The 20,942-nt window shown below is 35.3% G+C and overlaps 1 protein-coding gene across 7 annotated transcripts in view; it reads left to right on the top strand.

Moving 5' to 3' along the window:
* Ccdc88a (coiled-coil and HOOK domain protein 88A) overlaps positions 1-20,942 on the top strand; it is a 163,483-nt gene that overhangs the window by 134,844 nt on the left and 7,697 nt on the right. For 5 of the 7 annotated variants that reach the window (XM_085829058.1, XM_021176112.3, XM_085829057.1 and 2 more), the window contains exons 19-28: positions 821-982; positions 2,417-2,694; positions 2,906-3,049; positions 6,017-6,203; positions 9,750-9,895; positions 14,273-14,365; positions 14,453-14,667; positions 17,926-18,009; positions 18,994-19,197; positions 19,917-19,988. In XM_085829058.1, the coding sequence (XP_085685184.1) occupies positions 821-982; positions 2,417-2,694; positions 2,906-3,049; positions 6,017-6,203; positions 9,750-9,895; positions 14,273-14,365; positions 14,453-14,667; positions 17,926-18,009; positions 18,994-19,197; positions 19,917-19,988 (1,585 nt within the window). The remainder of the gene's footprint in view (positions 1-820; positions 983-2,416; positions 2,695-2,905; positions 3,050-6,016; positions 6,204-9,749; positions 9,896-14,272; positions 14,366-14,452; positions 14,668-17,925; positions 18,010-18,993; positions 19,198-19,916; positions 19,989-20,942) is intronic. The other 2 variants (XM_021176113.3, XM_021176111.3) reach the window with 1 other exon arrangement.

Here is a 20,942-nt window from a genome sequence, read left to right as displayed (position 1 = left end):
TCTATTAAAGATACAACAAAATTTTGTGATTCATTTGTATCATTTTTCTCTTTAGTCAGTACTACGTATAAAGTGGTCAGCCTAATTAGAGTATTTTATATTTTCAAATTTTATTTCTATTATTTAGTTACACTTTTTAGTACAAATTTATATTTTATGAAATTTAATTTATAAGTAATCTTAAATGTGTAAAATTCATGCCTCACATTTTTATGCCCATGACTAATATTGTAACTATAAGATGAAAATATGGCTGTACATATTGGAAATATTGAAAATGATAAAATTTTTGAATAAACTTCAAGTCTTCATAGTTGAAATAGAGACTTAGTTTTATACCATGAAAAACAAAAGCAAAAAAACAAACAACAAAAGAATGTAATATCTGTGGAACTACATTTTCTAATAGATGACTAAAATTATTTGTGTAATTTTGCTTCTCTTCCAAATGTTCTGAAAGTACATATTTTTCCTCCTGTGCCCAGAATCACCATTCACCAATGTATACATTGAAAAGGTATACCTTTTTAATTGATACAACCTAGGAAAGCATTCGACCACTAACCTGCACCTTCAGCAAAGAAAGTATTTTATTTCAGGACATTATAAAGCAGACAGAACACAGGCACAATAGTATTTTAAGGTTATAGCAGTATTGCAGTCTTTTATAATGGATTAAATATTTGCAACTTGTGATTGAGGGGGGAAGACTTTCTTTTTTGAGATTGTTTAAGATCATTTTATTAAATACCATTATCTGTTAAAGAAAATATCTTAACGTTTATTTTTAATAAGTGTGATATCTTTTTCTTGTTTTAAGAATGCTACGCTGCAAGCAGAGAAGCAAGCACTGAAAACTCAACTGAAGCAACTTGAAACACAAAATAATAATTTGCAGGCTCAGATTCTTGCACTGCAGAGGCAGACAGTGTCATTGCAGGAGCAGAATACCACGCTTCAGACACAGAATGCCAAACTTCAGGTTGTACCAAACACTTTAATTATATACTTAATTATATACTGTTATAGGAGGGTATAGGGGACTTTCGGGATAGCATTTGAAATGTAAATGAAGAAAATATCTAATTAAAAAAAGCAAAGAAGTGAAGATGATCTTATATTTAGTTTTGAATCTTTCTATCCTTTCAACAAATTGACCCCTTGTTTTATTAGAGTATAACTGTAACACAATATTTCTTATTTCATTCTTAATGCTTGGTATTCTTCATGTGAGTCTTAAACAACTGGAGTGGAGCCTATCCCAAAAGCTGTTGCCTTTACATGGAATATGTTCTTCTAGCTGGACTGACTTGTCTTGCCTCAGTGGGAGAGGAAGCACTTAGCCTTACAGAGACTTGAAGTGCCAGGATAGAGGAATACCTTGGAAGGGGGAGCTTGGGGGATGAATAATGGAAAAGGGTGGTCAGAGGCAGGCAGTGAGTGGGATGTAAAAAGAAAAAAATAAATTTTTAAAAAAGAGAAATGGGGAATGCCAGGGCCAAAAGAATGGGAATGAGTGGGTAGGGAAGGAGGGGGGGGTATGGGGGACTTTTGGGATAGCATTGGAAATGTAATTGAGGAAAATATGTAATAAAAAATATTAAAAAAAAAGAGAAATGAATACAACATAGAAATTTTGCCTTTAGATTTTGCTGAAATCATTTGATGCAATCCAAATCATTCATCTTCAACTTAGCACACATGCCAATACCAGTTCCCACAGAACAGTCCAGGTGAAAGGAAGGGAGGAAACTGATTCCTCCTTTAAAGTTTTATTTTTTTCCAAATGGCAAAGTAAATGCTAATTTAGACTCCAAAAAGATCTTCCAGAAATAGTTTTTCAGGTCTAAAAATAGTTAAACAGGTAACCTTAATTCTTTAGGATTATTCAAGTTAACATTATAACTTTTTGTTAAAAAGAGCAACACATGGATTGGGGAGATACCTAGCTCAGTCAGTACCTAGCAGAAGGATCTGAGTTCAATCAGGTCACAAAAGAAGCCAGTCATGGGGGCAAATGCCTGTGATCCCAACACTGAGAAGCATGGACAAGTGAATCTCTGCAGCTCACTGACTAGCCAGCCTAGGCTAGGAAGAGACACTGTTTAAAAAAAAAAAAGAATAGGTCTAGCAGGATGACAGTCAGCAGTCAAGGATGCTTGCTGCTAAGCCTGGTGACTGGAATTCAGTCCTTGCAGTCTATATAGTACAAGCATGGAAGTAAATCCTACAGTTGTCCTCTGGCTTCCACACTCATGCCACCACAGACATGAACTCTCTCTTGCACTCACACTCACAAACTCACCTAGTAATTTGAATGCCTGCCTCTTCCTTTTAAATGCTGGGATTAAAGAAATGTACCACCATCTCTGGCAACTTTTTCCTAAGCCTGTTAATAATAGACACATTCTTACAGGTTGAAAATTCTACCCTTAATTCACAAAGTACTTCACTTATGAACCAGAATGCACAGCTTCTAATCCAGCAGTCTTCCTTAGAAAATGAAAATGAATCTATAATGAAAGAACGAGAAGACTTGAAATCTCTGTATGATGCTCTGATAAAAGATCATGAAAAGCTGGAACTTCTTCATGAGCGGCAAGCTTCAGAGTATGAATCTCTGATCTCTAAACATGGCACCCTGAAGTCTGCTCACAAAAATCTTGAAGTGGAACATAAAGACCTTGAAGACCGGTAACTTATCATACTGAGTTAATTTAAAACAAATTTTCTTTGTGTAGAATAATAAATTTTATATATTAGACCGATCTAAGAGATAATTTATGGAAGGAATTTATATGAATTTACATTTGATATTTGTTAAGAAATTACTTATTTCTTTTCTAAAACATTTTCTTTGTTAGAACTATTATAAACGAAATACCTAACTCCTTCTCCCTCCCAGTTACAATCAGTTATTAAAACAGAAAGGACAATTGGAAGATTTGGAAAAAATGATCAAAATGGAACAGGAAAAAATGCTGCTTGAAAGCAAAAACCATGAAGTGGTAGCTTCAGAGTACAAGAAGCTTTGTGGTGAAAATGATAGGTAATGATGTGTATTCATGTATTTAACTTGTCATGCCTTATCTGGGTGTGAGTGTGTGCGTGCGTGCGTGCGTGCGTGCGTGCGTGTGTGTGTGTGTGTGTCTGTGTGTGTGTGTGTGTGTGTGTGTCTGTGTCTGTGTGTGTGTGTGTGTTTAATAGCATTCACAATTTAGACTTACTAGGGAATTACTCTTATGCTATTTTGGTTTTTAGGAGCAGATATTTCATTGACTGGCCATCTTCCCAGCCCAGTATACGCGTGTTCGTGTGTATAGGTGCACGTGTACACAACTCAACTTTTTAATTACCTTGCCGTTTTCTAAAAGGCCCTAAATCACTAGAGCCATCTTCATCTTGATACTTTGCAGTTTTGAATTTAGTTTTCTAAAGTTATTATAACTAGATTTCTGAAGATGTTGAATTCAATAAGCACAATACATTGCTAAATAGGCTATGGTTTATAATGAGGATGCTACATGGACAGAACAAGCACTTGAAGACCATATTGTGACAAGTTATAGAACAGAAAGGAAGGGTTATACCAAACTTTGGAGAAGATATTTATTATAAAGATATTTATTGTAGCTGATCATTGCTGGCATTTTAAAAATGGCTAGAATAGTTCATGGACTTCAGTTGGGCTTCCCAGGCATCAAACTATACATTTCTATGGAGCCTCCAGAAAAAAAACTTGACTAATATGAATTAAATCCAGTACATTTTGACCAAAATAATGTCACAGGCTTGGAATGAGTTTTCTGTGTCTCTGGCCTGTTCTTGCCCAGTATTTATTTACTAATGGCCGTTTCCTATGACAAGAAAAAGCTTTAGTAAGTAAGACTTACTAAAGTAAAAAGCAATCACTGTCTATACATGTATGCACATGTGCACATATGGCTTTACCTGAAGACTGATAACTCTTAATTGCCTGGTTAATCACAAATAATACCGAAATTTCTTTTTTAGACTATGTTGTCTTGGCCTCTTCTGTTCACTTCATTAATTTGGCACTCTTGTTTTAAAGGACAGTATTTTAAAAAATAGAGAACTTGGGCTGGAGAGATGGCTCAACAGTTAAGAGCACTGACTGCTCTTCTGAAGGCCCTGAGTTCAAATCCCAGCAACCACATGGTGGCTCACAACCATCCAATATGAGATCTGATGCCCTTTTCTTGTGTGTCTGAAGACAGCTACAGTGCACGTACATATAGTAATAAATAAATCTTTGAAAAAAATAGTGAACTTATTTTAACACTTATGATTTAGGAGGTTTTTGGTTTGGGTGTGTATGTGGGGATATAGGCATTTATGTGTTTGTGTGCAAATGTGTGTGAACATGGAAGTAAGAGGTTGACATCGAATGTCTTAGACTGTACTTCATCATTTTCTCCATTTTTCGTGTGTGTGTGTGTGTGTGTGCACGCGCACAGGAGTGCCTTGAGAGTGTAGTGTGTATGTTGTATGTGCATGTGGTGTGCATGTTTGCATGAGTGAGACAAATATGTGGGAGTGCATGTGGAGGTCCAAGGTTGAGAGTGAAAATCATACTTTAATACTCTTCCACCTAACTTATTGAAGTAAGATCTCTCAAGTCAAAACCAAGTCATTGATTAGCTCGCTTTACTGACAGCCATCTCACTAATTCATTTTAGCATTTGTGATAAATTAGAATACTCCAGGTCTCTTTCTGATACCCACTTCGTGAGAAGTAATTGATGAGAATTTTTTTCATTGTCATAAATGTTAATATATACTATATATATATGAGTGATACTGGTTTTTTGTTTATGGATTTTTACCTTTTGGTAGTGCATTTGCCAGATATGTGAGGAAGTTTTCCATTTTTTTTTACTACTTTTGTTTTTTAAAAAGATTTGATTGCTCAGAATTTTGTAAGTTGAGTTGAAATTTTTGAAGAATCAATTGAATGAACTATTTTAGGTATTGTAACAAAGGCCACCTAGTCAAGAGTTTGTCTTGTTTACTGTGTTCTTTTTGTGGGCTCCTAATCTTAACAATATAAGCTTGGTGTAGATTAAATCCAGTTTAATGGACCAGATCCAGCCAACTATCTGTGGCATGTCAGCTCCTAAACTAAAAAATTCAATATTTTGAAGTTAGTAGGGTAGGGAAAGTAGCCTGCTACAGGGAATGCACGTGGCCTATCATGGCCTATTTTCTCTCTGGCTTTAAAAAAAAAAAAAATGTCAGTCTCTGTCTTTGAAGATCAGTTAAGACTTGTTTTGAAAGTAAATTGTGAGAAGGAGAAATAGCTATAGTTTGATTTTTACTGATAGCTATAGTTTGATTTTTACCAAGTAATAATAATTTACCACAGCTGCAAAAGTTACATATGTATAATTTGGCTGATGCCCATGTTTCTCAAGTTTTAGCCAGCACATTGGTGTAGTACTTAATACCAGGTTGATTGAGTCACTTAATTTGATCTTTGTTTATATTTAATTTAGAATGTGAAATTTCCATGTGTCTTAGTTAGGGTTTTCATTTCTGTGAAGAGACACCATGACCAAGGCAACTCTTATAAAGGACAACATTTAATTGGAGCTGGCTTACACGTTCAGAGGTTCAATCCATTATCAAGGCAGGAACATGGCAGCTGGAGAAGGAGCTAAGAGTGCGACATCTTCATCAAAAGGAAGCCAGGAGCAGACTGTCTTCCTGGCACTAGAAAGAGGGTCTCAAAGCCCACACCCACAGTGACACACCCACTCCAACAAGACCACACCTCCTAAGAGTGCCACTCCCTGGACCAAACCTATTCAAACCACTACACCATGAAATCATAATTTAATTGGTTCTTTTTTTTTCTTTTTCCTTTTAATTAAATGATTTTTGTAGAAAAACTGATTATTGATCAATTAGAGACTGGCAAATATGTCTGAATGCTAATAACAGAATTTTCACGTTGTGAGAACTTAAAATATTTCTTAATGATTTCTAATTGTAGGTTAAATTATACATATAGTCAGCTTTTAAAAGAGACTGAAATTTTACAAATGGACCATAAAAATTTGAAAAGTGTTCTAAATAATTCTAAATTGGAACAAACAAGATTAGAAGCTGAATTTTCAAAGCTAAAGGAGCAGTATCAGCAACTAGATATCACATCTACCAAGCTAAATAACCAGTGTGAGGTGAGTGTCAACAGACTTAATCATTGTTTCTTCCTTTATGTCAAGACATGCCTAAAAGTAATGATTCATAGCACAGTGGCAGCCTTAGTACATAGACTTACTGGTGTATGTGAAAGTCACAAGTAATTGATAAAAACTACATTTATTTCATCCTTTGTCATTAGTCATTTAAACTTATCTGTCCAGATGTGTTTTGTTTATTGAAAACTGTTTTTGAGCTTGTAGCATGAAATTATAAATTAGTAGGATGGAACATTAGTTTGTAAGCATGTATACTTAAATACTCAACAGAGCTCAGAAGGCATGGCATTCATTCTAGCTATGATTTGTAAAAGTCTAAACATATTTATACTGTTAGGATTTTTCTAGAAAGATAGAGTAAGGAACATGATACTAAATCAAGTCCTTATGAAAAAGCAAAACAATTGGGTAAAACTGTAAAAAAGGAGGGGAGGGCATATTTCCAGACTCTAGAATTCAAAGAATTGCATACTGAAAATCAAGATAGTTTTATTAAAAGAAAATCTTACTCTTGTTTAGTAGTTGGCTACAGGAGGCTTCCTTACCTTGTGATTTCTCTGCTTTGCTATTCTTTTCTCTGTCCCTCCTTCACACTGACTTGATTTGGAGCAGAAAGGTCATTGCAAGAGGGTGGAGAAAGGAAAGAGATTTAAGTGCGGTTTTTCTTTTATTATTTTATGTGTATGGGAGTTTTATCTTAATGTGTGGTGCCTGAAGCCAAAGGACATCAAATTGCCTGACAGTTGTGAGCAACCAGGACTCTGTTGTGCCATCTCTTCAGCTCCCATTTTTCTACAAATCTGCCACATAATATTAATTTAGCAAAGATGTACAATGTTGATAGTTGCTGAGTGGAGATGGTCGCTTATATAAATTCAGAATAAATAGCCATTCTCCCTGATTTTCTGAGGATTTTCCAGTGTTTACCTCTTTTTCCTTTTGGGCAAGGGTGGGCAGTGGTTATAAGGGATTGTTTACTGCTAGCTCTGCAAGAGCACAGGATACACAGCAAACAAGTTGATTTCTATTGGGAAGACTGACTCGATTTGGAAAAGCAGAGAAAAATAAAAATCCCTATCTCTGAGAGTCATCAAAAGTGAGCCTTAAGAGAGCCTGAGGTTGGAATATCAGTTTAGTCAGACCAATTTCTTAGGACTGGTGAAATTGAACTAGGAGTTCTAAGAAATGAGACAGCTGAAGTGAATTTGGTAAGTTAACACTTATCACTGATAGTCTGGAAGGCTACTCAGCAAAGATTAGAGAGCATGCTGGCTGTTTGTCACAATTTGAATCAAATATTAGCACTTGATTAGATGTGAAATCATATAATAAGATTTGGAGAGGATAGAGATTTAACCTATTGTAAGAGGATGGGATTGAGAGGTAACCTTGGTAGGGGGGGTTGGGAACTAGAGGCAGGGCAAAAGTGTTTCTGAAGTACAGTTAATGCTCTGTTTCTTGGCATGAGCACTAGTTACCTAAACACATTACCTGTGACAGTTGACTGAATTATGTGTATATTTAAATTTTTTCTCTTTTCTGACTATCTCTGGTCACCATAAGGATAAACAACAGTGGTGATGAGTAGTAACTCTTTCTTTTGGCTCAAGAGTGTGTGGTTGGGCCGAGAAGATGCTGATACACCACGGAAAATGAAGCCCAAGGGTGCACTCCTCTGAATCTTTTGTTGGAGGAGACTTGTAGGGCAGTTTGGTCTGTGGTCTTCTTGTGCACTCTCTCTCCTTTGTTGTTCATAATCTCCCATCTTCTAGCAGGCCCGTGTATACCGAATGAAAATACACACACTGCCAGGACTGGGGCTACCTGAATCCCTGTCTCAAAAACAAACCAAAGCTTTAGATAGGAAAAAAAATGAAGCTTTTGAGAAGTCTACCATGTTTTAATTTTAGAACTGTAAATAGACAAAACATGATACAGTATTGACAGTTGTTGTAACTGCATGTTTATGTATATTCATAAGTACCATTCTTCCTGGTACCTTTTGAGAACGTTTTAAATATTTACTTTCCCCTGTAGAAGGTAGTGAGCATAGTAGTTATTTGAGACTTGTGTTAGTTGTTTGTTATTGTTGCTTCTAATACAGATCTTGAGGCTTCGTTCTAGATCTGTTGAATCCTAGTGTGGAGACTCATAAATGTAATCTAGAAGAAATTACAACTTTTTTCAATATTTCCTTTGAGTTTTGTAAACTTTGTCATATCAAATCAAATTGGTGTATCTCAAATTTCTGCTGATGTTTTACATAAAGCTTAAAGTAACTGTTAGTACCTGTCTTAGTTAAGAGTTTTATTGGTGGGGGTGGTGAGATGGCTCAGTGATTAAGAGCACTGACTGCTTTTCCCAAGGTCCTGAGTTCAAATCCCAGCAACCACATGGTGACTCACAACCATCTGTAATGAGATCTGACTCCCTCTTCTGGAGTGTCTGAAGACAGCTACAGTGTACTTACATATAATAAATAAATCTTTTTTTTTTAAAAGAGTTTTATTGTTGTAAAGAGACATTATGACCAGCATTTAATTGGGGGTGGGTTACAGTTCAGAGGTTTCGTCCATTATCGATGATGGGAATCATGCCACCATGCAGATAGCATGGTGCTGGAGAGGTAGCTGAGAGTTCTACATCAGATATACAGGCAGTAGAAAGTAGCATCAACACATTGGCTGAGCTTCTGAGACCACAAGGCCTGCCTCTGGTGACACACTTCCTTCAACAAGACCAGACTTCCTAATAATGCCACTCCCTATGGGCCTATTGGGGCCATTTTTATTCAAATCACCACAGTAACAATCATTGATTAAATTATTTTAATCTCCTTGATCAAGCCAACCCAAACTATTCACAGACTTTTAAGCTGACTTGAAAACACTGCTTGGGAAAAGGGTGAGGTGTATTAACTACCGTGGTACAACCAGATTCTTTACCTAAGTTACTTAATCCTTGGAGCAATATTGACAGGACAGGAGCTATCCTCATTGTATAGATTTGAGCTTTAACTAACATGTTAGGCATTTATTTCTTAGCCATTTAAATAGAAGATTTGAATGTAGTTTTTCAACAGATCTGAAGATAAAAGACACTGATTTTGGAACTATATATATTTGACCCAATATTTGTAAGAATTAAGACACATGTTTATGGGCTGGGCAGATGGCTCAGAGGTTAAGAGCACTGACTGCTCTTGCAGAGGTCCTAAGTTCAATTCCCAGCAACCACATGGTGGCTCACAACCATCTGCAATGGGATGTGATGCCCTCTTCTGGTGTGTCTGAAGACAGCTACAGTGTACTCATATACATAAAATAAATAAATTTTAAAAATACATGTTTATAACAAGTAATTTAGCATAGTGTCATTGTTAAAATAAACATGTAGTGTTCTGATCAAGTCACTCTTCCTTAAATACTGTATGTTGTATATAAGTATAAATAATGCTTTAGATGTTTCAGATGATTTGTATAAAATGGAAATTTGTCTTCAAAAATAAACTTTGTATCTAAACAGTTGCTCAGCCAACTTAAAGGAAATTTAGAAGAAGAAAATCGACATCTACTTGATCAGATCCAGACACTAATGCTACAGAACAGAACACTGCTGGAGCAAAATATGGAAAGCAAGGATCTCTTTCATGTTGAACAAAGACAGTACATGTAGGTACCAAATAATTTTTGTATTCTTAAGTATTATACATTGATGTTACTGCTATACCTAGTGGTAGAAAAAAAAATCCATGCTCATTTTTCTTGATGTTTTTGCATCATTATTTCAGTATGTATTTTCTTATTTAAAATTATCTTACTGCTTGAGTGCGCAAGACAAATTTATGGTGCTATAGTGGACTGTATACAACTTGTATTTCCACTTGGAAAGGAGGACCTCCTTAATCTTACAGTAATAAACCAGTTAGTGAATCTGGAGCTCTACACAATGAGATGGAATTTAGCACCCTTATAATTTCTGTTCATTTCAAACTATTGTGAAACAGCAATTTCTTTCTCAGGGAGATCTAAAGATTCTCAAGATTCTATTACCAGTCACAAAACATACTTATACAACACCATATGAAACCCTCCGGACCATGCTGTAAGGGAATCAGGCCATTTTTTTGCCAGTTGAGAAATTTGCTCCTTCATGTCACCAGATACCAGTTGTCAGCTGGCTGAGGACCCTACCACAGTAGGAAGAGCTGACTGGAACAGGCCTTTCTTAGGAGTGAGCATGAGAGTCTTTAGGAGTCTGCCATCAAAGAAGTAACTTCAAGGAGGATATGCTGCCTTAAGAGGAATGTTCAAGTTTCTTATATTGTAAACATTCTGCTTGAATTTACAAGTTCAAGTCCAATGTGAACAAGAGAGATCTCATAAGCCTTTTCTCAGAAGGTCTAGGTCATGTTTGGCTACACTGGGAATCAAGATCAGCCTGGTCTACATCAGACCCTATCTCAAAAAATAAAAAGGCCCCATCTAGTATAAAGCAAAAAGTCAGAAATGTAGTATATATTTAAGTGTAATGATTCTATAATGAGAGATATATCTTAAGGGCTATAGAATGTAGTAAATACTAGGTTATCTGTGTCTAGGAGATGCAAAATGAATTTTTCAAAGATGAGACTTGAGTAAGCTAAGACTTAAAAGTGCTGTGGAAACTGGTTTGAGGTAGTACACTGGGCCAAGAAAGTACCAATGCAGAAACATGGAGATGTGATAAGTGTATATTATTATATAAGACCTAAAAAGCATTCTTTATAGAACCAAGTAAAAGAAACACAAGCAATAAATAATGGCTTAACCATAAAGAGGCACTTTACAAACTTTTTCTATGCTATAGAATGGAACTGAAACCAAATTACAAGAGAGCTATGATAGAAAAATTGACTGGCTTATTGATAAGTTGTACCTGTACAGAGAGAGAATCTGAAAAGGGTCAGAGTTGGGCCAGCAGCTCAGTGGGCAGTCTTTCTGTCATGCTATGATTTACCTTTACAGAATTCTTCCCTTTCTTTAACCCAATAAGGTAAGAAGTTCTCTAATACAACACAAATACCCAGATGTTAAAATTGAGCCTCCTAACTTAGTACTCAGCTCACAGGGTACACGCCAACGCACTTTATTTCCCTATCATTGGCAGTACCTTCTATAAAGAAGAGCTAGCTGCTGCTGCCAGGTTTATTTTAAGGATGATGCAAGACAAAGCATGTGAAAGCAGGATGCATACAATGTTTTTCTAAAGCATTAAATTATTGCTGAGTTTAGAGTGGTGAAACATCTATATTAATATACAATCATTTCATGGAACAAAGAGTTCACATGAACTTTTAAGATAAATGCAAACTTGCAAAGAAATCTCACTTGTAACTGGCCAATTTGTTCCACATCTCCAGTCTTTTAAGTGATATATATTCCTTCATTCAGCCATAAGAAGATATTTTAAGTTAAAAAATCCCAAGCAGATGTAACATTTTTGATATTTAAATTTTCTGTACCTTGGGCAGAGGAAAGCCTTCTTGTCTTCGTCTTAACTTTCACCATCAGTTAGTTCATTTCCAGATTTCAGTGATTTTTGGTCTATATGGTTGGCATTCAGATATTCTCTATTTTGACTTATTGAACTTAAGCTACAAATAACCACCTTAAATGTCAAGGCATTTCTAGCTAAATGTCTATCCTGTGGTTCTGGAAGGAGTGACAGCAAACACAAATTCTAAACTTAGTGATTTGTAAGAGACTTCATCAGATAAAAGGAGACTAGTACTGTGAGCTATGGTCCTCTATGGTTTGCCATTAGCTTCTCAACTCTCAGACTTGCATAAGCGTCAGTCCAGACATTAGCTCTCTAGCTTTTAAGCAGCATCTCTTCATAGAGCACCTTCTGTAGACTCTACCACACCCACCAACTCTACTGGCCTCATAGTGTTCTCTTCATCCCTAACCTTTAGGATAGATCCTATTCCATTTGCCACAGATTTCATATCACTTTATGGTTTTGTTTGGTTGATTCTGTTCTGTTTTAGGTTTTAGTGTTTTGTTGTTGTTTGGTTTAGTTTGAAACAGGGTCTCACTGTTTAATGCTAGCTGGCCTTAAACTCACAGAGATCTGCCCACTCTGTCTCCTGAGTGATGATGTTGGCCCATAATATCACATTGTAATAGGATTTAAAGCATCTTATTTCCTACTGAGGAAAATATAAACCTAATGCTCCCTTACTACTCCCCTTTGCCTACATTCAGACTTTAGACTTCTTATCTGTTTCATCCTATGTAATATATAGCCTTTTAAATTTTTAATTTTCACATCTTTTAATTTTGTATTTCATGTGTAATGTATGGGCATGCACTCACTATAGCATGTATTTGGAAGTCAGAAGACAACTTGAGCGAGTTGTTTTTCTCCTTCTACTGTGTGGGTTCCAGCAATCAAACTCGAATTTGATTGACAGACTCAAGGCTAGACAGAAAGGACTTTTACTTTTACCTACTGAACCATTTCATCAACCCTGTAATACATCCCTTTTGTTCTTCTCCCCACTGTCCTCCATTGTTTTAAGACAAGGGTATTGTGTAACCTTAGCTGACCTAGAACTCATTATGTACATCAGCCTGGCTGCAAATGTCTAGGTAACCCTCTTGCTCTACTTCCTGAGTGCTATGATTATAGGCATGAATTGTCACACCTAGATTAATATGGCCTTTGTCTTCAAGAAGACTTTTTTTGAATGTTTAAGATAGAAATATTTTCTCCTTTATAGGTGCCTGCTATATTTCCATAGTACTTTATTTGGTTATTTTTGTTGTTTTGGTATGTAATCGTCACTTTTGTGTATATGTTCTCTTTCCTACTATATTATAAGCGAAGCAACCTAACTTTTCATTGTTGTATAAACTCCATGTCTTCCTCATTATAAGTGAACATTAGTTAATTGTTGTGTAAATAGTATTTTTGGCATTGAAAGCTTTTTAAAAGACCTTGTTCTATAATCTATGATGTTTCTGTATGCAATAAATACTACTAAGAACATGAAATGAATATAGAATGTAGATAATAGGGCTGGTGAGATGGCTCAGTGGTTAAGAGCACAGACTGCTCTCCCAAAGGTCATGAGTTCAAATCCCAGCAACCACATGATGGCTCACAACCATCTGTAATGAGATCTGATGCCCTCTTTTGGGGTCTCTGAAGACAGCTACAGTGTACTTACATATAATAAATAAATTAATTGAAAAATAAAAATGAACTCTTCTGGAGTGTCTGAAGACAGCTACAGTGTACTTACATATAATAAATAAAATTAAAAAAAAAAAAGAATGTAGATAATAAAATATATTCATCCATTGAGAGAGGGATGTCAGAACTAAATCTTTGTAAGTAAGTGCCTTAATTGGGGGTTTATTGCTGTAAAGAGACACCATGACCACAGCAACTGTTACAAAAGAAAACATTTAATTAGGGCTGGCTTACAATTTCAAAGGTTTAGTCCATTATCATCATGGCAGGAAGCATGGTGGCTTACAGGTAGACATGGTGCTGGAGAAGTTGAGAGCTCCACATCTTGAGATGCAAGCAGCAGAAGGAGACGTTCAACCACACTGGGTGCAGCTTTAGCATATGTGATCTCAAAGCCTGCTCCCACAGTAACACACTTCCTCCAACAAGGCCACGCCTACTTCAGCAAGGCCACACCTTCTAATAGAGCCCACTCCCTATGGGCTAAGCATTCAAACACATGAGTTTATGTGGGCCATTGCTATTCAAAGTACCACATTAAGCTTGAGTAATTCAGACTAAAGGGAAAGAAATCTATCTTCATGTAGATGTGATTTCAAGAAGAATTGAAACTTATAAGTCCTATATCCTTTTATTTAAGTACATTTAAAGGAAAAATATGGAAGAAGATCACTGTTACTTCTTAATTAGTTCTCATTTATCAGTAATGGTTTCTGCATTTGTTTATGTTCTGGGAAGTAAGGTAATGGTCATAAAGTCATTGGATAAAATATGCATACTCTAAAATGTAATTTCCATTTTTATAGTGATAAATTAAATGAATTGAGACGACAAAAAGAAAAATTAGAAGAGAAAATTATGGATCAATACAAATTTTATGACCCATCTCCTCCTAGAAGGTAACACTAATCGAATTTAAGGATCTGTTTTAAAGAAAATGTTATTATTGTTGAACTTTAGACTAAGAATTCTTCTAATTCTATTAGGAGAGGCAACTGGATTACTCTAAAAATGAGAAAATTGATAAAGTCCAAAAAAGATATTAACCGGGAACGTCAGAAATCTCTAACACTAACACCCACCCGCTCAGACTCCAGTGAAGGATTTCTTCAGCTGCCCCATCAAGACAGTCAAGACAGCTCTTCAGTAGGATCAAACTCTTTAGAAGATGGCCAAACCCTGGGGACCAAGAAGAGCAGCAGTGAGTGCTTTAAACAGATTATTGATTTAGATTGCTCTTTTAAAAGACAATTTCTAGTAGTCTTAGTTTGATCAATGATATTTCATTTTAACTTTATGTTCATAATATTAATTGCAGACTACAATAGTGTAGAGGTAGAGATAAGAATCATTGTGCTAGTAAGGTAAACTATTGTAAAAAGAACATTCAATTAAGAATGAGCTTTTTGCTCATATTCTTTTATAGCATAAAATTGGAACAAAGTTATATTAGGGAAGTAAAAAAATAAATACTAATTTGAAGAGTTATTACAGAATTATTTAAAGATAACTGAAGTCTCAAAAATTATTGCGGGGTACTTGCTGAAGTTTTGGTTAAAATGAAATAAAGATGGGGAAATGTAAATATATAAACTTAAGATTTAGTTTTTATTACACTTAGAAGTCCCACAAAATGTGCCTGATACAATTTCTAGACTTACTACAATTTATACTTCACTTACTAGTATGTGTTTTAGCTAAATAGAAAGACCAAAGTAAGAGCCTGAAAAAGTATATATTTTAAGAAAAAGAGAAAACAATTCATTACTAAGCTTTTGAAGATGTCTACAAAGTTGGTTATTTGTGTTCTCATAAAGTACTTGAAAAACTATAAACTCTGATCACACCATTATCAGTGTCACTAAGTTTTAAAGACATACATGTAGCCAGATATGGTGATGCATACCTGTAATGTCAGTGTTGGGGAGAGTTCAAGGCCAGCTGGCTACATAAAACCCTCTTTCTAACAAACAAACTCCACTATTCTTTTGAAATAAAAAGTAAGCAAAGCAGCCTGTGCTTCCCTTAGGGGTTGCCTATCTATGTGGCTCTCAAAATACTCAAAAAATTGGTACAACATATGGCCTTGAATGAAATATCTCTGAAAGGAGGTAGTGTTTGCTCCTGTAGCATATTTTTCACAGAACAGTTTTAGCAGCCTAGATAGTCAATAAGTACAAAAAGTACAGATGCATATACAATATCCATAATAGTCTCTCGAAACAGTATAATTCTTTAGCTTCACATAGGATGATTATTATCTAGGATCTTTTTCCATCTAGCTTTCTGTCCACCTAATTGATAAATACTGATGTGGAAAGATCATCAAGTTTTCCTTTACAGGTGGCTAATAAGTCATTTGTATCTTCTACCTTTAAACACAATCTGTCATCCTACTAAGAAAATGTAAAGTGTATCCTTAATTATTTTAACTTACAGGAATATAGTTTAGACACACACATATACAGTCTTATTTTTTATGTCATTCTGTCTGTCTAAAGTGTAAGTCATTATTTCTTACCCCATCCTGGAACATTCAGGATAAAAATCAGAAGAAAACAATATTCTCTTTTCCTACAGTTGTTCAACTTTAGATTTTGTTTTTAAATAAACACAAAACTCAACAATACTAATATTGCCTTGATCTAAGTATCCTTCCGGAAAAGAACATTATATGTCTCCAAACATAATTGCCATGAGAAGAGTCACATTCCTGGCAATTTTAAAATTCTTTTTTTTCTGCCCATTTTGGAAGAATGTCTGTCTGTCATGTCAGTAAAGCAGTCTTTGAAAAACAGCTGAAAACAGAAAAAGGAAAAAAAAGAAAAGTATCTACATATGACATGTGCATGCTGCAACCATTCAGCTTTGTTTTAGCTCAGTGTCCATTTTACGTTGTTTTGATTCATTCCTGTTTTGCCATTGAAAAGAGCTGTGTTTACCAAGCATGAAAGGATATGTCAAATTAAAAAGCTTAAATGAGTCATGACTCTTCCTTACAGAAGTTAAAAAGTGAAAAGCTATTTTAGCTTGCACATCTTTCAGTGGATACTTACCAGTTTATCAAAAAAAGAAAAAAAAAAAGCTTTGATTATTTATATGCTGATGACACTTTTCTGAGAAAGAACATAGTTGTTAAGGTTGTGTATGTTTTCATGTTGTTTGCCTAAATGTATGGATTTTTATGTTAAGTCATAGTAAGATATAGCTTAGTTTTTGTTCTAATGATTCCTGTATTGCAGTAATAACCCTTTAATTCACACAAAAAAATTTGTGGAGTGCTTCATTTTTTTTGTTTGTTTACATAAACCCACCCACCCACCCTATGGGCCCTTCAAAATATGTGCCCTTATAAATTTGTTGTTTATTAGTATGTTATTTTATGTACATAAATGTTTTTGCCTGTCCTATGTCTAGTATCACATGCATGCTTGGCGCCCTCCTAAGGCAGAAGAGGGCATTGGACACCCTGGAACTAGAACTACAGGCAGTTGTGAGCTGCCATGTGGGTGCTTGGAATTAAACTTGGGTCCTCTAGAACAGCTGAGCCATCTCTCCTGGCCCCAAACATCTTTAAATATTATGTTTCCCTTCCATTTTGCGTTCTTTGGGGTTCATTTTTTTGTTAGCTTTCTCAGAACTTAGTGCTAACACTTACTGCTGATGTCAAACTATTCTTTTTCCCTCCTCTAAATCAACTTTTTGGAAAATGAGCCTAATATACCTGCTATTTAATCTTTAGGAAGACTTGTTGAAAGAATGTGTATTTCCACAGTGCTGCTAAACAATGCACTAGATTCTAGTTTAAATCAGTGTTTCCTTTATTAAATATTAGAAGACTAACAAAAAAAATTAAGGGTTCATTTTTTTAGTTTAATTTGCTTTAAATATCTGACCACCATAACTTTTGGTTGATATAGGTATATTACCTATATGTAAATATAGATATAGATATACACATATATATTATTAAAATTCTCCAGTGGGATATGGATTTACCTAACTTTTTTTTAAAGAAAGCCTTTAACTTAAAATGTTTAAATACAAAACAAAACAAAAAGATGGCCTGTGAACTTTGTAGGACTCATCCCTTATAGTATAAACCACCCATAGCCTAATTTTAAAAGTTTCCTTTTACAATTTAACTAGGGAATTTGGTTTCTCCCTAAGTAATTGTAATCAGTTCCTGTCTTTATAGGACTGACCCGTAGCCAGTGCTCTCAGAATACATGTTCCTCATCATTGTCTTCAGTGCTTTCCAAGTATTTACAGTACCAGGATGCATGCTTCCTGTTTCACTGCCTTCAGCAGCATGAGGGCATTAGCCGTAATGTAGCATACATAGCTGAGACCAACATTCATTCCTGTCCTTAATTTCAACATTTAACTCCCATCTGTTCTTCTCCCTTTTTTCTTTCATTTCCCTGTTTCTGTTTTTCCTCATGCTCTGACATTAAAGTGGTTGCACTGAAAAGACTGCCCTTTTTGAGGAACAGACCGAAGGATAAAGACAAAATGAAGGCCTGCTACCGTCGTTCCATGTGTAAGACTTTATGACAGCTCAGCTTCTTTCCAATGACTACACTGGCTTCCATCACTAATTTCTCACTAACTTTCTGTGGACTGTACTAATTTCCTATTTTGCAAAGTGCAGTCTTCCTTTAATATGAGGAGCTGGAAGAATATTTTTTCAAAGAAGGCATTGAATTTGCATTATATGTATACTGCTCATACATATATATGCATATGTTTAGTAACACATGCAATATACTTGTAAATTTCCAGTGCTTTCTTAAAACTGGCAGAAACAAACAAACTTAATTTTATATGCCATACAGATTTTCTCCCCAAAGAAGTTTACTTAAGGAAAAATATAACAAACCCTTTAGAAATAGGAACTTATTTCCTTAATGAACCTAATTAAATAAATGAATAAATAAATAAATAATAAATAAAGTGGCCTATAACCCTTGAAAATGTTTGTCATTCTTTATGTAATAAATAATCTTGGCTTTCTCTTTTGAAGTGATATGGGTAATGACATATTGTTACTTTGAGTATCTCTTTCAGGTTTTTACTTATTGGTAAATTTACTTGTTTTTTTAAAGATGATTTTATTCAGTAACCTGCTCTGACCAAGGACTCTTTTGTTTTCAATAATGAAACTGTGTAAAATTGCTCTCCATCTTATTTCATTCCATTTTTGTCACCATAAAGCTGCATTTGAAGGCTTCTAATGATATTTCACACCATATCACAAAAGCATGGCAATTGTACATAGTAAAATTCCTTTCTGTCTTTTAAAGGCAGTTGGGGCGTGGGTGTGGGAAGAGTATTGAAAATCCATCAGCCTTTGGCCTCATTTCATTCAGCTGAATGCATGTCATTACTTAAATGGCCTTATAGCTACAGTCTTGGGCCCATTTGCATTAATTCATAGACAAAACCAGATCATTTATAATACAAAATAGAAATAAAAGCCAGTCCATTAATCATGCTGATTCATTTGCTCTCATTTGCATCCCAGCCATGAATGACCTGGTGCAGTCCATGGTCCTAGCAGGAGGACAGTGGACAGGTAGTACTGAAAATTTGGAGGTCCCTGATGATATTTCAACGGGTAAAAGGAGAAAAGAATTGGGAGCTATGGCCTTCTCTACTACAGCCATCAACTTTTCAACTGTCAACTCTTCTGCAGCCTTCCGATCCAAGCAGTTGGTTAATAATAAAGGTATAGGCCGTCTGCTGTTTGCACTGTGCTGTGTAACTATTGGCATTGGGAGTTTTAATCTGACTTCCTTGTGACTTCTTTTTCCCCTAAACAACCTGAAATATCAGGCCATGATATAAATTTGAGTTTAGGAAAATGTCAAGTTTTAAGATTCTATGTAAATAATCATAATCTTTTCTAGGCCTCCTTGTGTAATAAACAACTTATGAACTTAAATGGAATGAAGAATATCAGATAAAGAGTGGAATAGAGGCCAGGTGGTGGTGGCGTACATCTTTAATCCCAGTGTTTAAGAGGCAGAGGCAGGCAGATCTTTGTGAGCTTGAGGCCAGCCTGATCTACAGAGTACAACCTAGGGCAGCCAAGGCCACACAGAGAAACCCTGTGTCAGAGGGAAAAAAAAAAGAGTGGAATAGAGGAGGGAATGGTATGTTTCTTTCTCAAAACCCCAAAGCACAACTTGAGAGCGCTATATAGAACAACACTGGTTTTTGCTTTGCTTTGCAGAGTCATGGGGAGATTATGTCATTGCCTCTAGTGTTTTCTTAAACTTTCATCAGAACTATTCTTTTCTAGTTCCAGTTTCTGCCTCAGTCTATGAATACATTAAATCAAGATGTACTGTGTGTGACTAAAAAGTTTCCATATTCTGTATAAATACTTATAATGAATTGTTTTAGTACAAAATATATTTATATCCATTTTGCTATTTCATGTAGATACTACATCCTTTGAAGACATAAGTCCACAAGGTATTAGTGATGATTCTAGTACGGGATCAAGAGTTCATGGTAAGCGATGAATGTAACTTAGATGGTATATATTAAATACTGAATGGAAGTGCTAAGATGAATGTGGCATTGTTTCATTCATTTCTTCCAAGCAAATACTGCAATTTTTCCGCTTAATATTATTGTTTCATTGGAGTATTCTCTTCTAACCAAGGTCATTTACAAAGTATGCCTACATTATCTTCAGGGGTAATTTTGCTGCCATTGTCATAAAAAGGTTAATTTTAAAGTTGCATTTCACCATTGGGTTTTATTTTAATGAAGGATGAATACTAAAAACCAAACTTTCTACAGTATAGAGTATTTTAGATTTTTTAATTCTATTTGAAAAATCATGTTTTACCAAATGAAATTATTACTAGTAACAAATAGATAGCATGCTAAAAAAAAACAAACAAAAAAAAACCTTAATTAGCAAGAAGTATCATGGAGCAGCGTTAGCTGTATAGCTTCCATAGTACAGAGAAGAATAAGACATATGAGGCTAAATATAGATAACTCAGCAGTTATAACTCAGAGTTCATACTACTCTTACAGAGGACCCATGTTAGGTACCCAGCATCCATATTAATTATCTAACAAACTGCCTATAACTCTAAATTCAGTGGAACTGACACCCTCTTCTGGCCTCTACACTCACTGCTTTCATATGCACAAACACATACATATATACATAATTTAAAAAAAAAAAAAGAAGCCCGCAGAGTGGCCCAGCAGTTACAGGCACTTGCCCACTTGCCATGGAAGGAAGCTCAGCAACCGGAATTCAGCCCACAGAATCCATTCAATGTGGATGGAGAGAAAACTCCACAAAGTTGTCCTCTGGTGCACATGCATTCAGGTACATGGTAAAAACTATAATTTTAAAAAAATGTTTTAATATACAGAATTCTAGGGACTAGAGAGATGGCTCAGCAGTTAATTTACTGCTCTCACAAAGGGACTGAATTAATT

This window comes from Mus caroli, unplaced genomic scaffold, assembly GCF_978045245.1.
Source record: "Mus caroli unplaced genomic scaffold, Mus_caroli_1 scaffold_13, whole genome shotgun sequence".
NCBI lineage: Eukaryota > Metazoa > Chordata > Mammalia > Rodentia > Muridae > Mus > Mus caroli.
The sequence above is the reverse complement of the archived record's forward strand: the minus strand, read 5'-3'. Positions and strand labels throughout refer to the sequence as shown.